Source organism: Acartia tonsa, chromosome 1 (assembly GCF_053477335.1).
Source record: "Acartia tonsa isolate MP-2025a chromosome 1, ASM5347733v1, whole genome shotgun sequence".
In the NCBI taxonomy this organism is placed as follows: Eukaryota; Metazoa; Arthropoda; class Copepoda; order Calanoida; family Acartiidae; genus Acartia; species Acartia tonsa.
The window spans coordinates 17,235,937-17,249,828 of NC_137260.1; the positions used below are offsets into that span (position 1 = coordinate 17,235,937).

Consider the following 13,892-nt stretch of genomic DNA (forward strand, 5'->3'; position numbering starts at 1 on the left):
TGAAACCAAAACTAAAACTCGAAGGAACTCAACGAAATACAGAGTTCAACTATTTAGTTGAGTTCCTTTAAGTTTTAGTTTTGGTTTCAAAAAGTGTCACTTCCTCCCTTCCTTATAACTTTCATGCAAAAACAAACAAAATAATACATAATAAAAAAATGTAAGTACCTTCATAAAAATCAGTGAAATCAGTACGGTTATGAAACCTATAAAAAAATATTAATCAAAACCATTACAACATTTATGTCTAAATTAAGAATGGCTATAGCTTTCAGTTCTACCATCAGTTATCAACATTATTGATTCTGTTGTCCCTATCAAGTATCATCATGGTATATCAAAGCTTTCTGAACAAGTATAGCACAATTTATTATCATTCATACTGAAAAATTTGGCATCATCAGTCAAATGGTTGGTATTACATTTAGGTCCGGCTTGAAGTTATTCACAGATTTAATTTAATCATTTAGATAATATTTATATTCTAGATAATTATGAAACTACTACCTTTTTAAGTTTAAATCCAAGGAATGAAGTCTTATTGAAGCCTAAAATAAAGATATAAGGTTTAAAGCTAGATTTATGCATGCAATTTTAAAATATTTAATTTTATTTTCAGGTATCAAATATCCTTCATAGGTTTTAGGAACAGGTCTGTGATAAATAAATCATCATAAATGAAAATTACAGAATTAATGTTAAAGCTCAGTGTATCTTAAACAAGGATGACAACATCCATAAAAGCGAATTATTATCAACACAGCAAAGATTTAGAAGGGGAATCAGAGGGTTTACATCATATAATATTAAAAAAAAGATTTTTTATTGCAACCAATGAGTAAACAATGCACAAATGACACTTAAGAAACCAGCTTATCAGCCAAGCAGTCAGTCCATTTAACCTTATAATAATTTAGGGAAAATAGACCTACCAAGAATTACTCATAACAAGTTTAACGTAGATATTCGGATTCTAAGTAACATTTGTGCATTTTTAACGAGATGGTTACATAACTTCTCCCCCTCCTCCTAAATAATATAAATTACCTCCATAAAATTATCGTAGTGTCTTAATAAAAGACTAATGGGATAGTTCAGAAATAACCAGATAAACCTAAATAAATATGAAATAATCTACTAGAATAGTAAAAATTAATATTATCAGGAAAAAAAAAACTTAAAATCAATCAGTGTGACATTTTTTAACATTTCGCACCTTAAAAGATAAGATAAAAATCGCTGGTCAACAAATCATCATAAGAGAACAAAAGAACTTTGATGAATCCTTAGTCATAAAAGCTTACCTTCAAAAAGAGAGATATAATCCTTTGACAATCTTTTCAGAGAAACCTAAAAAAGCATATTAAAATACTACTATATTACTAGGAACATTATAAAAAAAACTATTAAATAAATGTCAGGTTTAGGGATTGTCCTCAAGTATGAATCAGAGTGAGCTGAGTAAGTGTCATTGGACAACTCATCATTATATTATTTATGTAATATTGAATATCAAAGAATAATATCTATAATAAGATTATAAATTAACAATAAAATAATTTCGTTCAAAATATACCTACCCAGTAGGGTGGGTTCATATCGGAATTAGACAAAGCGGGGATATGCAACAAATAAAATTAACCTTAAAAACATTTCTGACCGAAAAAGAATTTTAAAAAATTGAGTTTTAGAACACGACCACTTAAAAATATAATTCATTACTTATTAGTATGCAAAGACGACATTCAAAATTTTTTTTGAATCATAACTATGGCTTCATGATGCTCCCGGGAAAGGCCTTGAGGAGCTGAATCAGGAACTTTTGTCCGTTTCAAAATATCTCGTTCCTAGCCTTAGAAATCACTAAAAAACCAAAAAATTTTAAGGTTTATTGAGAATTGTCCAATTTGTAGAGGTTTTTTAGATTTTCTCAGGCTAGGAACGAGATTTTTTGAAATAGCTATACAATTGAATGTCTGGTCGTCAGCGGTTTTAAGACTTGAATTACGAGAATCATCAAAACAATACTAAAAATGATAAATTCTATGTAAAACAAATCAGGCTTGAAAGTTCAGCATAGTTGCTATGAATGTTCGACATAAAAAACATCATTTTAGTAGATTTTGCAGGGGTGTTTATTCTGCACAAGATTAAATTTTTTTCTGCAATTTTTTATTATTTCCTAGTTTTTTCCAGCAAGGAAGGGGATAAAATTGAAAAAATATTTTCAGAACTCGTATTATACCACCTTCCACATTTTTAAATTTTTTTTTCACCAAAGAGAGGAGAAAAATGAAAAAACAAAAATGCTTTCAATCCACTTAATTTTTAAATACCCCTCCCCCCAACCACATATTTTTATTTTTTTTACCCCCCCCCCCCTCAGCCGGATCAAATTTGCAGAATATACACCCCTGAGATTTTGTATACTAAATTAAACTTAAAACTAATACCTTTCACGCAATAACAAGAACAACCAGCCAACTCAGAAAAACCTAAAATAAAAATTATTAGTTCATAAGAATCATTAAACAGATTTTATTTCTCAATAACAAAGTCAGCATAAATGAAACTGTCATCAATATTGATCAGCCGAAAGATGGTTAAAACATCATATATACACCAAATATTTCAAGAATATATTATTAGTTATATTTCTTTTGAAAACTACAAAAGATTCGATTTTTTAATAAAGGTAGAAAATCTATGCTAAAAATGAATAAAGAAAAATACCTCTTTGAAAAGAAACCAAGATAAAATCCAGACTTAGTTTACAAATAGTTCTGAAACAAATAACAGTTACAGCAATGAAAGCAGAAAAATAAAAAAGTATTTTACAACAAAATTTCAGTTGGTTGATTCTGCTTAATGTATTTCAACATGAATTTCAGACATACTTTAATTCATCAGAATTCGAGTTAGATACTAGTAACAATTTCATATAACTTTATTTAATGAATTACCCAGTGTTTTTCTAAACACTCTGAAATTAATATTACCTTTTGGCTAGATTTTCAACCATTTCTTTCAGTAGGAGCAGTTTGATCTATAAAAAAAATTTACTATAATCTTGAAATAAATTTAAAATTATCTATTACACACTATAAATTATCAGAAGGAAGTCAGCAGTGTACTTCATAATTATCAGATTATAATGTAGGTTCTGGGTTTTACATCATTATATCATGTAATTTCGACGAGAGCAGCTGTTCGGCCACCGTTTTTTCCCCAATTCCATAGTGTACCTTTTTAAAGCAACTGCCATACTAAATATCAGAACTTTAACTCTATTTAGTTGAGTTCCTTTAAGTTTTAGTTTTGGTTTCAAAGTGTCACTTCCGCCCCCTCCCTTATAACTTTTAAGCAAATCCAAAGAAAATACTTATTAATAAAAAAAAAAATATAAAAATGGAAGTGACTTCATAAAAAACAGTAAAATCAGTACGGTTATGAAACCTATAAAAAATATTTATCAAAACCATTGATTAAGGGGGGAGGGGGGGGGGGGAGTTCTGACACTTTTGCGTAAACAGTGATTATAGGCTTTGTCTTTGGACTGAGAGGATAGGTTATTAGGGATAAAATCATTCTTATATGATGAATTTCCCCCAGATTTAAGATTTTTTGGATAGGCCTCCAGGTTGTCTCTACAGGTAAGAATGAAAAAAAAAAATCTTTTTTTAAAAGAGTCAGCTGTCAGCTTAAGAGACAAAATATGTATGTTTTTTCTTCGAATATGTGAATTACAATCAAAAAGAAGTATATTTTGTTTTATAAATCAACTTCTAACTCTTCAAAAAAAATTATTTTTTAAATTTTTGCTTGTACAGAGACCACCTGGAGGCATCCAAAAAATCTTACAACTGGGGGTAATTTATCTTATAAAAATGATTTTATCCCTAATAACCTATCCTCTCAGTCCAAAGACAAAGCCTATAATCACTGTTTACGCAAAAATGTCAGAACTCCCCCCCCCCCCTTAATCATTAAGATAATGTTTATATTCTAGATAATTCACGGTTGGACCCTCAGATGTAAAAACTTTATTTTAGTGTTTGGCCAAAATGACTTAGCAATTGTATCTGTAAGTACGTCTAATAACACCCTTTGCTTTTTTTAAAATCCTAGAAATTTTTTTTTGCAAGAAAATTGCATAAATTCGCAACCTTTTTTAGAACCACTACATAACTCGAGTTTTAAAACTTTTTATATAAAATCCTTTTTACAAAAAATATCAATAATTACTTAAAATTAAACCTGAAAGAAAAAAAATCTCATTACACGTGTTAATTTGCATGTTTTAGGTCTTTTTTTAAAAGAAAGTATAACTTCCACATTTTGACAATAATATATTTTTTTAACATTTCAAAGTAAAATATAATAAAACACGATTTTACTTGAATTATCAATTGAAAATTTCATCAATCATGCAATTTAAGTGATGAAAATTTAATAAAATCATTTTTTGAATGTTTAGAATTACCAATTTTCTACATTTAAAACAAAATGTTAACAAAATTTAAAAACATTTTAACATATAACTTCAAAAATCAATAACATTTTATAAAAAGCATTTAAAAAAATAAATCATTAAAAGGTATTAAAATGCATTTGAAATTTCTTAAAATTAAAATGAGAACATCTTTTTACACTGTATTCTGTGTAATAGAGTTTAAATGACATGATTAGTGAATGAAATATTTCCTAAACTCATTAAGCCTTTTTGTGACTATATTAAAAATAATTTATTTTGTTTTATTGTTTTTTTATTCAAATATTTAACAAAATTTTCCCTAAGTCAATAAAATAAAGTCAGTTTTTTACTGTTTCCAGGTTTTTCTTTATAATTATATCAATTAAATATAATATAAATCTTCATTATCTTTTATTTGAATTATCATACACATTAAAATGTAAAGTATAAGCTAGAATAGCACTTTTTTCAACGAATATTTTAATGACATTATATCAAAATAATTCCTCTTAAATATCACACAACATATGATTGGGAAGTATAGCCATTTCTTGGAGGCATAATATTTTCAAAAATACCATTAATTCTGTTTGTATCAGAAGTTAAAAAAATTGAACAATTCTAAAACAATGGTTGGCTGTCTAGATATTGAGTACACTAAGACTACAGCTCTGTTCTATTGAAATAACGTTGCAAAAAGGAGGGTTCTAAAAGTAATCTACCTAATTTTTTTTAAAGAACCAACAAGTACTGTCAGTATCTTTTTTCTTGTAATCTAGCAGACAATCAAATCATAACACAATTTTCATGATAAAATATTCAGGTTTCTACTTCACATTTTTAAAAATATACTGATCAATAAAATGTTCAAAATTTTACTTTGTCCTAATTGAAAAAATATGTTGTAATTCTTATTTTAAAGTTACATTTTTATCCCTGACAAAATCATAGACGTCTTTTAAAGGCATCTTATCTAAACTTTTTGAAGAAAAACTTAAAAACGTTAATTAAGTATGAAAACTATTTTCTTCGATTTTTCAGAAGTTATTATGCATTCTATGGGTTTTTTATTATCATTTACTTATATCGAAAGTGCCAAACATTGTACCCTAACTTATTCATTTAATAAAAAAACAACCATGAATTATGAAACTAATGCCTTTTTAAGTTTAAATCCAAGGAATAAAGTCTTATTGAAGCCTAAAATAAAGATATAAGGTTTAAAGCCAGATTTATGCATGCAATATTAAAATATTTAATTTTATTTTCAGGTATCAAATATCCTTCATAGGTTTTAGGAACAGGTCTGTGATAAATAAATCATCATAAATGAAAATTACAGAATTAATGTTAAAGCCCAATGTATCTTAAACAAGGATGACAACATCCATAAAACCGAATTATAATTAACACAGCAAAGATTTAGAAGGGGAATCAGAGGGTTTACATCATATAATATTAAAAAAAGGATTTTTTATTGCAACCAATGAATAAACAATGCACAAATGACACTTAAGAAACCAGCTTATCAGCCAAGCAGTCAGTCCATTAAACCTTATAATCAATTTAGGGAAAATAGACCTACCAAAGATTACTCAATCTCATAACAAGTTTAACGTAGATATTCAGATTCTAAGTAACATTTGTACATTTTTAACGAGATAGTAGCATAACTTCCCCCCTCCCCCTAAATAATATAAATTACCTCCATAAAATTCTCGTAGTGTGGGATAGTTCAGAAATAACCAGAAAAACCTAAATAAATGAAATAATCTACTAGAATAGTAAAAAATTAAAAGAAGTTGTATCAACTTTTTTTTTTATAGCTAGCCGGTCCTTTTAGTAAGTAGTAGATGTAAAATTTTTGATAGAATTCAGATATGCAATCGGTTTTTTTGTAGACCTCTTATTTTTTAAGTAATTTAAGTTTAAAAAAAAAAAATTAAGTCGATTTTAAGGTACTAAAATGCAACAAAAAAAAGAAAGAAAATGGCCATTATGAACAAAAATAGTAAGATCTTTAATTTGACACCTTACTTTTTCAATTCTGTCAGGTAATTATTGAAAAAATCGATTTTTTTAAACCCACGAGAATAAAAACTTTGAACTCAATTTTATCATTTCACAAGTAAAAAAATATGGGTTCATATATACCTTTAGAATCAGAAAAATATTACGAATCCATTGTAAGCAAAATTGAAAAAAAAGTTTACAATATAGTATATAAACTACAATAAAAGGAATTATATGAAAATATCATATTATATTGTACAGGCAACGTCTTAACTTTTGAATTGGGTATAAAAATGGGAAGGGGGTATAGAGGGGGTAAAGAGGGGGTAAAAAAGGGAAGACGATAGTGTTGCCAGAACAAAAAATACAATTGGCCATTTTTATATTTTTATATTTTTTTACTTTTTTTCAATTTTGCTTACAATGGATTCGTAATATTTTTCTGATTCTAAAGGTATATATGAACCCATGTTTTTTTATTTCTGTTTGAGAAAATATTTAGGTCTAAAGTTTTTATTAAACCGAGGTTAAAAAAATAGATTTTTTCAATAATTACTCAACAGAATTTTAAAAGTAAGGTGTCAAATTAAAGATCTTACTATTTTTGTTCTTACTGGCCATTTTCTTCTTTTATTTTGTTGCGTTTTAGTACCTTAAAACCGGCTTAATTATTATTTTAAAAAACTTAAATTACTTTAAAAATAAGAGGTTTAAAAAAAAACCGATTGCATATCTGAGTTCTATGAAAAATTTTACATCTACTACTTACTAAAAGAACCGGCTAGCCATAAAAAAAAAAGTTGATACACCTTCTTTCTCAGGAAAAAAAAAAACTTAAAATCAATCAGTGTTACTTTTTATAATATCTCGCACCTTAAAAGATACGATAAAAATCACTGGTCAACAAATCATCATAAGAGAACAATAGAACTATGATAAATCCTTAGTCATAAAAGCTTACCTCCAAAAAAGAGATATAATCCTTTGACAATCTTTACAGAGAAACCTAAAAAAAAGCATATTAAAATACTACTATATTACTAAGAACATTATAAAAAAAACTATTAAATAAATGTCAGGTTTAGGGATTGTCCTCAAGTATGAATCAGAGTGAGCTGAGTAGGTGTCATTGGACAACTCATCATTAAATTAATTATGTAAAATTGAATATTAAAGCTGAATATCTATATTAAGATTATAAATTAACATTAAAATAATTTCGTGCAAAACATATCTACCCATTAACCAAAATAAACTTCGGCGAGAATTCAGGAATCGAATAACAAGCACCTGAATTATAAATATCATTAAAACAATGCTAAAACTAAAAATGATCAATTCTATGTAAACAAATCAGGCTTGAAAGTTCAGCATAATTGCTATGAATGTTAGACATAAAAAACATTATTTTAATAGATTTTGCAGGGGTGTATATTCACAAGATTCATTTTTTCCCCTGCTGCAATTTCTTTTTATTTTTCCCCCTCCTAGTTTTTTCCAGCAAGGAAGGGGATAAAATGGAAAAATATTTTCAAAACTCTTTATTTTATTCATATTATGCCCCCTTCCACATTTTTTTTTTAGTTTTTTTTTCAACAAAGATGGGAGTAAAATAAAAAAAAAATACTTTCAGTCCTCTTTTAACATCATTCCCCCCCCCCCCCATATTTTTAGTTTTTTACCCCCTCCCCCCTCAGCCAGGTCACTTTTGCAGAATATACACCCCTGAGATTTTGTATACTAAATTAACTTAAAACTAATACCTTTAACGCAATAACAAGATCAACCAGCAAACTCAGAAAAACCTAAAATAAAAATTATTAGGTTCATAAAAATCATTAAACAGACTTTATTTCTCAATAACAAAGTCAGCATAAATGAAACTGTCATCAATATTGATCAGCCGAAAGATGGTTAAAACATCATATATACACCAAATATTTACTACAATTTTTTCAAAAGGATATACTAATAGTTAAATTTCTTTTGAAATAACAAAACCTATGATTTTTTTTTATAAAGGTAGAAAATCTATGCTAAAATGAATAAAGAAAATACCTCTTTGAAAAGAAACCAAGATAAAATCCAGACTTAGTTTACAAATAGTTCTGAAACAAATAACCGTTACAGCAATGCAAGCAGAAAATAAAAAAGTATTTTACAACAAAATTTCAGTTGGTTGATTCTGCTTAATGTATTTCAACATGAATTTCAGACATACTATAATTCATCAGAATTTCAAGTTAGGAACTAGTAACAAATTCATATAACTTTATTTTATGAATTACCCAGTGTACTTCTAAACACTCTGAAATTAATACTACCTGTTTTCTACATTTTCAATCATTTCTTTAAGTAGGAGCAGTTTGATCTATAAAAAAACATTACTATAATCTTTAAATAAATTTAAAATTATTTATTGTACAATAATAATTAACATTTTTAACGAGATGATTGCACAACTTCCCCCCTCCCCCTAAATAATATAAATTACCTCCATAAAATTCTCGTGGTGTTGGATAGTTCAGAAATAACCAGATAAACCTAAATAAATATGAAATAATCTACTAGAATAGTAAAAAAATAAAATTTTCTCAGGAAAAAAACTTAAAATCAATCAGTGACTTATTATAACATCTCGCACCTTAAAAGATACGATAAAAATCGCTGGTCAACAAATCATCATAAGAAAAAAAAAGAACTGTGATAAATCATTAGTCATAAAAGCTTACCTCCAAAAAAAAGAGATATAATCCTTTGACAATCTATTCAGAGAAACCTAAAAAAAAAGCATATTAAAACACTACTGTATTACTAGGAACATTATAAAGAACTGTTAAATAAATGTCAGGTTTAGGGATTGTCCTCAAGTATGAATCAGAGTGAGCTGAGTAAGTGTCATTAGACAACCCATCATTAAATTAATTATGTAAAATTGAATATCAAAGCTGAATATCTATATTAAGAATATAAATTAACATTAAAATAATTTCGTTCAAAACATACCTCCCCAGTAACCAAAATAAACTTCGGCGAGAATTAAGAAATCCAATAACAAGCACCTGAATTATAAGAATCATTAAAACAATGCTAAAACTAAAAATGATAAATTCTATGTATAAACAAATCAGGCTTGAAAGTTCAGCATAGTTGCTATGAATGTTCGACATAAAAAACATCATTTTAATAGATTTTGCAGGGGTGTATATTCTGCACAAGGTTAATTTCTTTCTCCTGCTGCAATTTTATATTTTTCCCCCCCCCTAGTTTTTTCCAGCAAGGAAAGAGATAAAATGGAAAAATATTTTTAGAACCCTTTATTTATTTATGCCCCCTTTCACATATTTTTTTTTTTTTTTTACCAAATAGAAAAATAGAAAAAAGTGCTTTCAGTCCTCTAAATTTATACAACCACATATTTTTATTTTTTTTACCCCCCCCCCCCCTCAGCCGGATCAAATTTGCAGAATAAACACCCCTGAGATTTTGTATACTAAATTAAACTTAAAACTAATACCTTTCACGCAATAACAAGAACAACCAGTCAAACTCAGAAAAACCTAAAATAAAAATTATTAGTTCATAAGAATCATTAAACAGATTTTATTTCTCAATAACAAAGTCAGCATAAATGAAACTGTCATCAATATTGATCAGCCGAAAGATGGTTAAAACATCATATATACACCAAATATTTAATAGAATTTTTTCAAAAGGATATATTAATAGTTAAATTTCTATAGAAATAACAAAACCTACGATTTTTTTTATAAAGGTAGAAAATCTATGCTAAAATGAATAAAAAATACCTCTATGAAATGAAACCAAGATAAAATCCAGATTAAACTTACAAATAGTTCTGAAACAAATAACAATTACAGTAAGGAAAGCGGAAAAATAAATAAATATTTTAGAAAAAATTTCAGTTGGTTGATTCTGCTTAATGTATTTCAACATGAATTTCAGACATACTATAATTCATCAGAATTTCGAGTTAGGAAGTAGTAACAAATTCATATAACTTTATTTTATGAATTACCCAGTGTTCTTCTAAACTCTCTGAAATTAATATTACCTATTTACTAGATTTTCAACCATTTCTTTCAGTAGAAGAGGTTTGATCTATAAAAAAAGATTATTATTATCTTGAAATAAATTTAAAATTATCTATTACATACTAAAAATTATCAGAAGGAAGTCAGCAGTGTGCTTCATAATTATCAGATTATAATGTAGGTTCTGGGTTTTACATCATTATATCATAAATACAATTATATATGAACACTTACCTTTAACTTTGTGTAAGGTAGAAAGATTACATTTTACTTACAACCCTAAAAAAAAAAACATTAGGTAAAGTTAAATATTTAAAAAGGATTCTTATATAAATTATTATTATCAGAAGGAAGGCAGCAAAGTTTATGCTTCATAATTATCAGACGGTAATTCCATTACAATATTCATCATATTTAATATATTTCTTTTTTTAAACACTTTGGTACCTTTAGCATGTTAATAACTTAATATAATCAATCTATCCATCATAAAATCCTCCAAATCTAAATAAAAAATTTATCATTGACAAATTAATAAATTTAATGAAATTTTAATTTAATTCAATATTATCAGATGCGAACTTGTCCTCATTAAAGCTTTCGGACAGTCAAGGGATTAATCATCATTTGTAAATAAATAGAATATATTTTCTCGTATTCATTCGAATCCGGTATATAGGAACCGGTTCTCATCCATACGAAAAAACTATGTCTAGCATCGTATTATATCCAGCTTTCTACGAATATAGATATGTACAATCATAAGATTAAAACTAGTTTTTTTAGCTGGTGACTTCGTCACCTCGGGGCTAAAAAAACTAGTTTTAATCTCATAATTGTACATTCTATATCCGCGGAAAGCAGTTTATAATACGATGCGAGAAATAACTATTCTATAATACAACGTAGCTTGAAGTCTGTCCGTATGTCTGTCTGTCCCTAAAGATCTCAGTAACCACTAAAAAGATTGGATTCTGCTTTTCAGGGAATATCTACTGGTACTGTGGTGGTTTTAAGCCATTTTCTTGGGAGTTAAAATAAAACCCCCCCCCAGTCCCCCCCCCAAAAAAAAAACAAGAAATACACTAGAATTTTTTTAAGGCTGTTTTAAAATGTGGTGGTTGCAGCACCAGAGGTACTTAATTTTTTTTAATTACCTTCTATAAGAGAGTTTACAAAAAGAATTAAGTTGATAACTTAAAAACAAGCCCAAAAGGCCAGGGCAAAATTTGAAACTGAGTATACAACCACCCCCCCCCCCTTAGTCTGAAGTTTGTCTTAATTTGCTCAAAGAGGACTATCCACGAACGAGAGCACATGATTCTAAGTACCTTCCAGCATTGATCCTAAGTATTTTCTTTCAGAATATAATAGGTCACCATATATTAATAATATATTGACGAGAAAATTTATGTTTCACCATGTTTTTTTAGGTATTTTAATTGATTTTGAAAACATTTATGAAGCTAATTCTTTTAATAAAATGGATACTTGATAATATATATGCGAATACTCGTGTTATATAGATTGTAAATTAATCCATATTAGCATTAATTCAAACATAACATATAAGATATAGTAAATGTGCTTTTGACTTTTTTAAATTTTTATTATTTGACAACATGGACAATTAAAGACACCCCGAACTCAAAAAACGTTTGATAGAATTTTAACGAAAAATGGTGGACATTTTTTTACTTTTCTTCAACTTGAAGTGGTGAAACATAAATTTTCTCGTCAATATATCAATTATTGATAGTGACCTATTATATTCTGAAAGAAAATACTCAGGATCAATGCTGGAAGGTACTTAGAATCACGTGCTCTTGTTCGTGGATAGTCCTCTTTATTAAACAGTTACCTTTCATGAATTTTCTCAGTCCGATTTTAGAAGTAATGCACCATTATTCATCCTAAAAAAAAGAAGCCTGATAAATAAAGTTATTCCACGCTATCAAACAGTATTTACACGAAGAAAACAAAAATGTATCCGGCGCTACTAAAGAATCAGAAACTAAGGTTCCAACCCAAACTCTCGGGCCGGGGATTGAACCGGAGCTGTATTGCCTAGCGGACCAGAACGGCCACACAGAGCTAGCCCTGGTGTATTTCAACCAGATTGTCTACCATGGTTGTAACGCGTGAAAAGAATAGTCCTGGCCCGCTGACTAAACCATGAGATAAAACCCAAAGAACTTAAGAATTTTAATCATTTATTATTTAAATAAAACTTTCTTTAACTTTACGTATCAAAGCATTTAAACCTTTCAATCTAATTAAAAATGAATAGAGGCACGAGCGTACTTTAATTTTATGTACCAAAAATTTCTAAAGCCAGGGTATAAAAATAAGCAATTCTTCTGAAGGAATTTGGAAGTTTCTCAAAAAGCATTAAATTATTCACTTTTTTCTAAATAATTAAGACTACCAACATATTACACTTAACACGTCATGAAATCTCCTGAAATTTACACAAATTAGACAATAGACAATAGGAAAATCAACTATTAAATTAAAAACTGTTCTGTGTGATGCATGACAAAATCTTAATCATTAACTCAGAAAATAATAGTGTCTGATAAAAATCTTATAAAGAATTGGCAGGGGTGTGTATTCTGCACAAGATTTATTTTTTCCCCCTGCTACAAAATTTTTTATTTTTTTCCACCCTAGTTCCTCACCAAGAAGGGGGGAAATGGAAAAATATTTAAAGAACTCTATATTTTTATATTTTATTTATTTTATCCCTCCTACCACACATTTTTTTGGTTTTTCACCAAGGAGAGGGGGAGGGGGGAAATGGAAAAAATGTTTTCAATTTTCTTAATTTTTACATTATTTCCCCTCCAACCACTTATATTTTATTCCCCCCCCCCCCCCTGAGCAGGGGATCCCATGTAGAATATACACCCCTGAGAATTAGTTTAATATAAATTTTAAAAAGCTGTTTCTACCTTCACAGAACTTGTTCTTTGTTTAGCATCTTTAAGTTTTCATTCCTAAGCAAGTAATGATTGTTAGCTTTCTGGTAATTAGGACATAGAAAGATAAGTTCATTTAAGTTAGTTCAGTGAGGTAAACCATTTAAATATAATCATTAATTTCATAGATTAAATTTTTCATCATATAAAACGTTTTTGAATTATAAAGGGACGAAGACTCAAGGGTGTATATTCTGATGGGATACCCTACTAAGGTGGGCGAAAAAAATGAAATATATGTAGAGGGTGGAAAAAAATAAAGAGTAAAATCTGCTTAATTTGTAATGCATTTAACAAAATTAAGAAAACTTTATTAACTTTAGTTTTTACCCTTCAGTAAAAACTACCTTCCGAGACATCCTTTGAATT

The 13,892-nt window shown here is 28.0% G+C and overlaps 1 protein-coding gene across 1 annotated transcript in view; it reads right to left on the reverse strand.

The window, feature by feature from the left end:
* LOC145313938 (uncharacterized) overlaps positions 1-13,892 on the reverse strand; it is a 49,774-nt gene that overhangs the window by 31,138 nt on the left and 4,744 nt on the right. The window contains exons 2-7 of the mRNA XM_080153606.1: positions 10,005-10,047; positions 7,726-7,777; positions 7,449-7,493; positions 1,048-1,114; positions 508-548; positions 169-206 (exon numbers count right to left, since the gene is read on the reverse strand). Of these exons, the coding sequence (XP_080009732.1) occupies positions 169-206; positions 508-548; positions 1,048-1,053 (85 nt within the window). The 5' untranslated portion in view covers positions 1,054-1,114; positions 7,449-7,493; positions 7,726-7,777; positions 10,005-10,047. The remainder of the gene's footprint in view (positions 1-168; positions 207-507; positions 549-1,047; positions 1,115-7,448; positions 7,494-7,725; positions 7,778-10,004; positions 10,048-13,892) is intronic.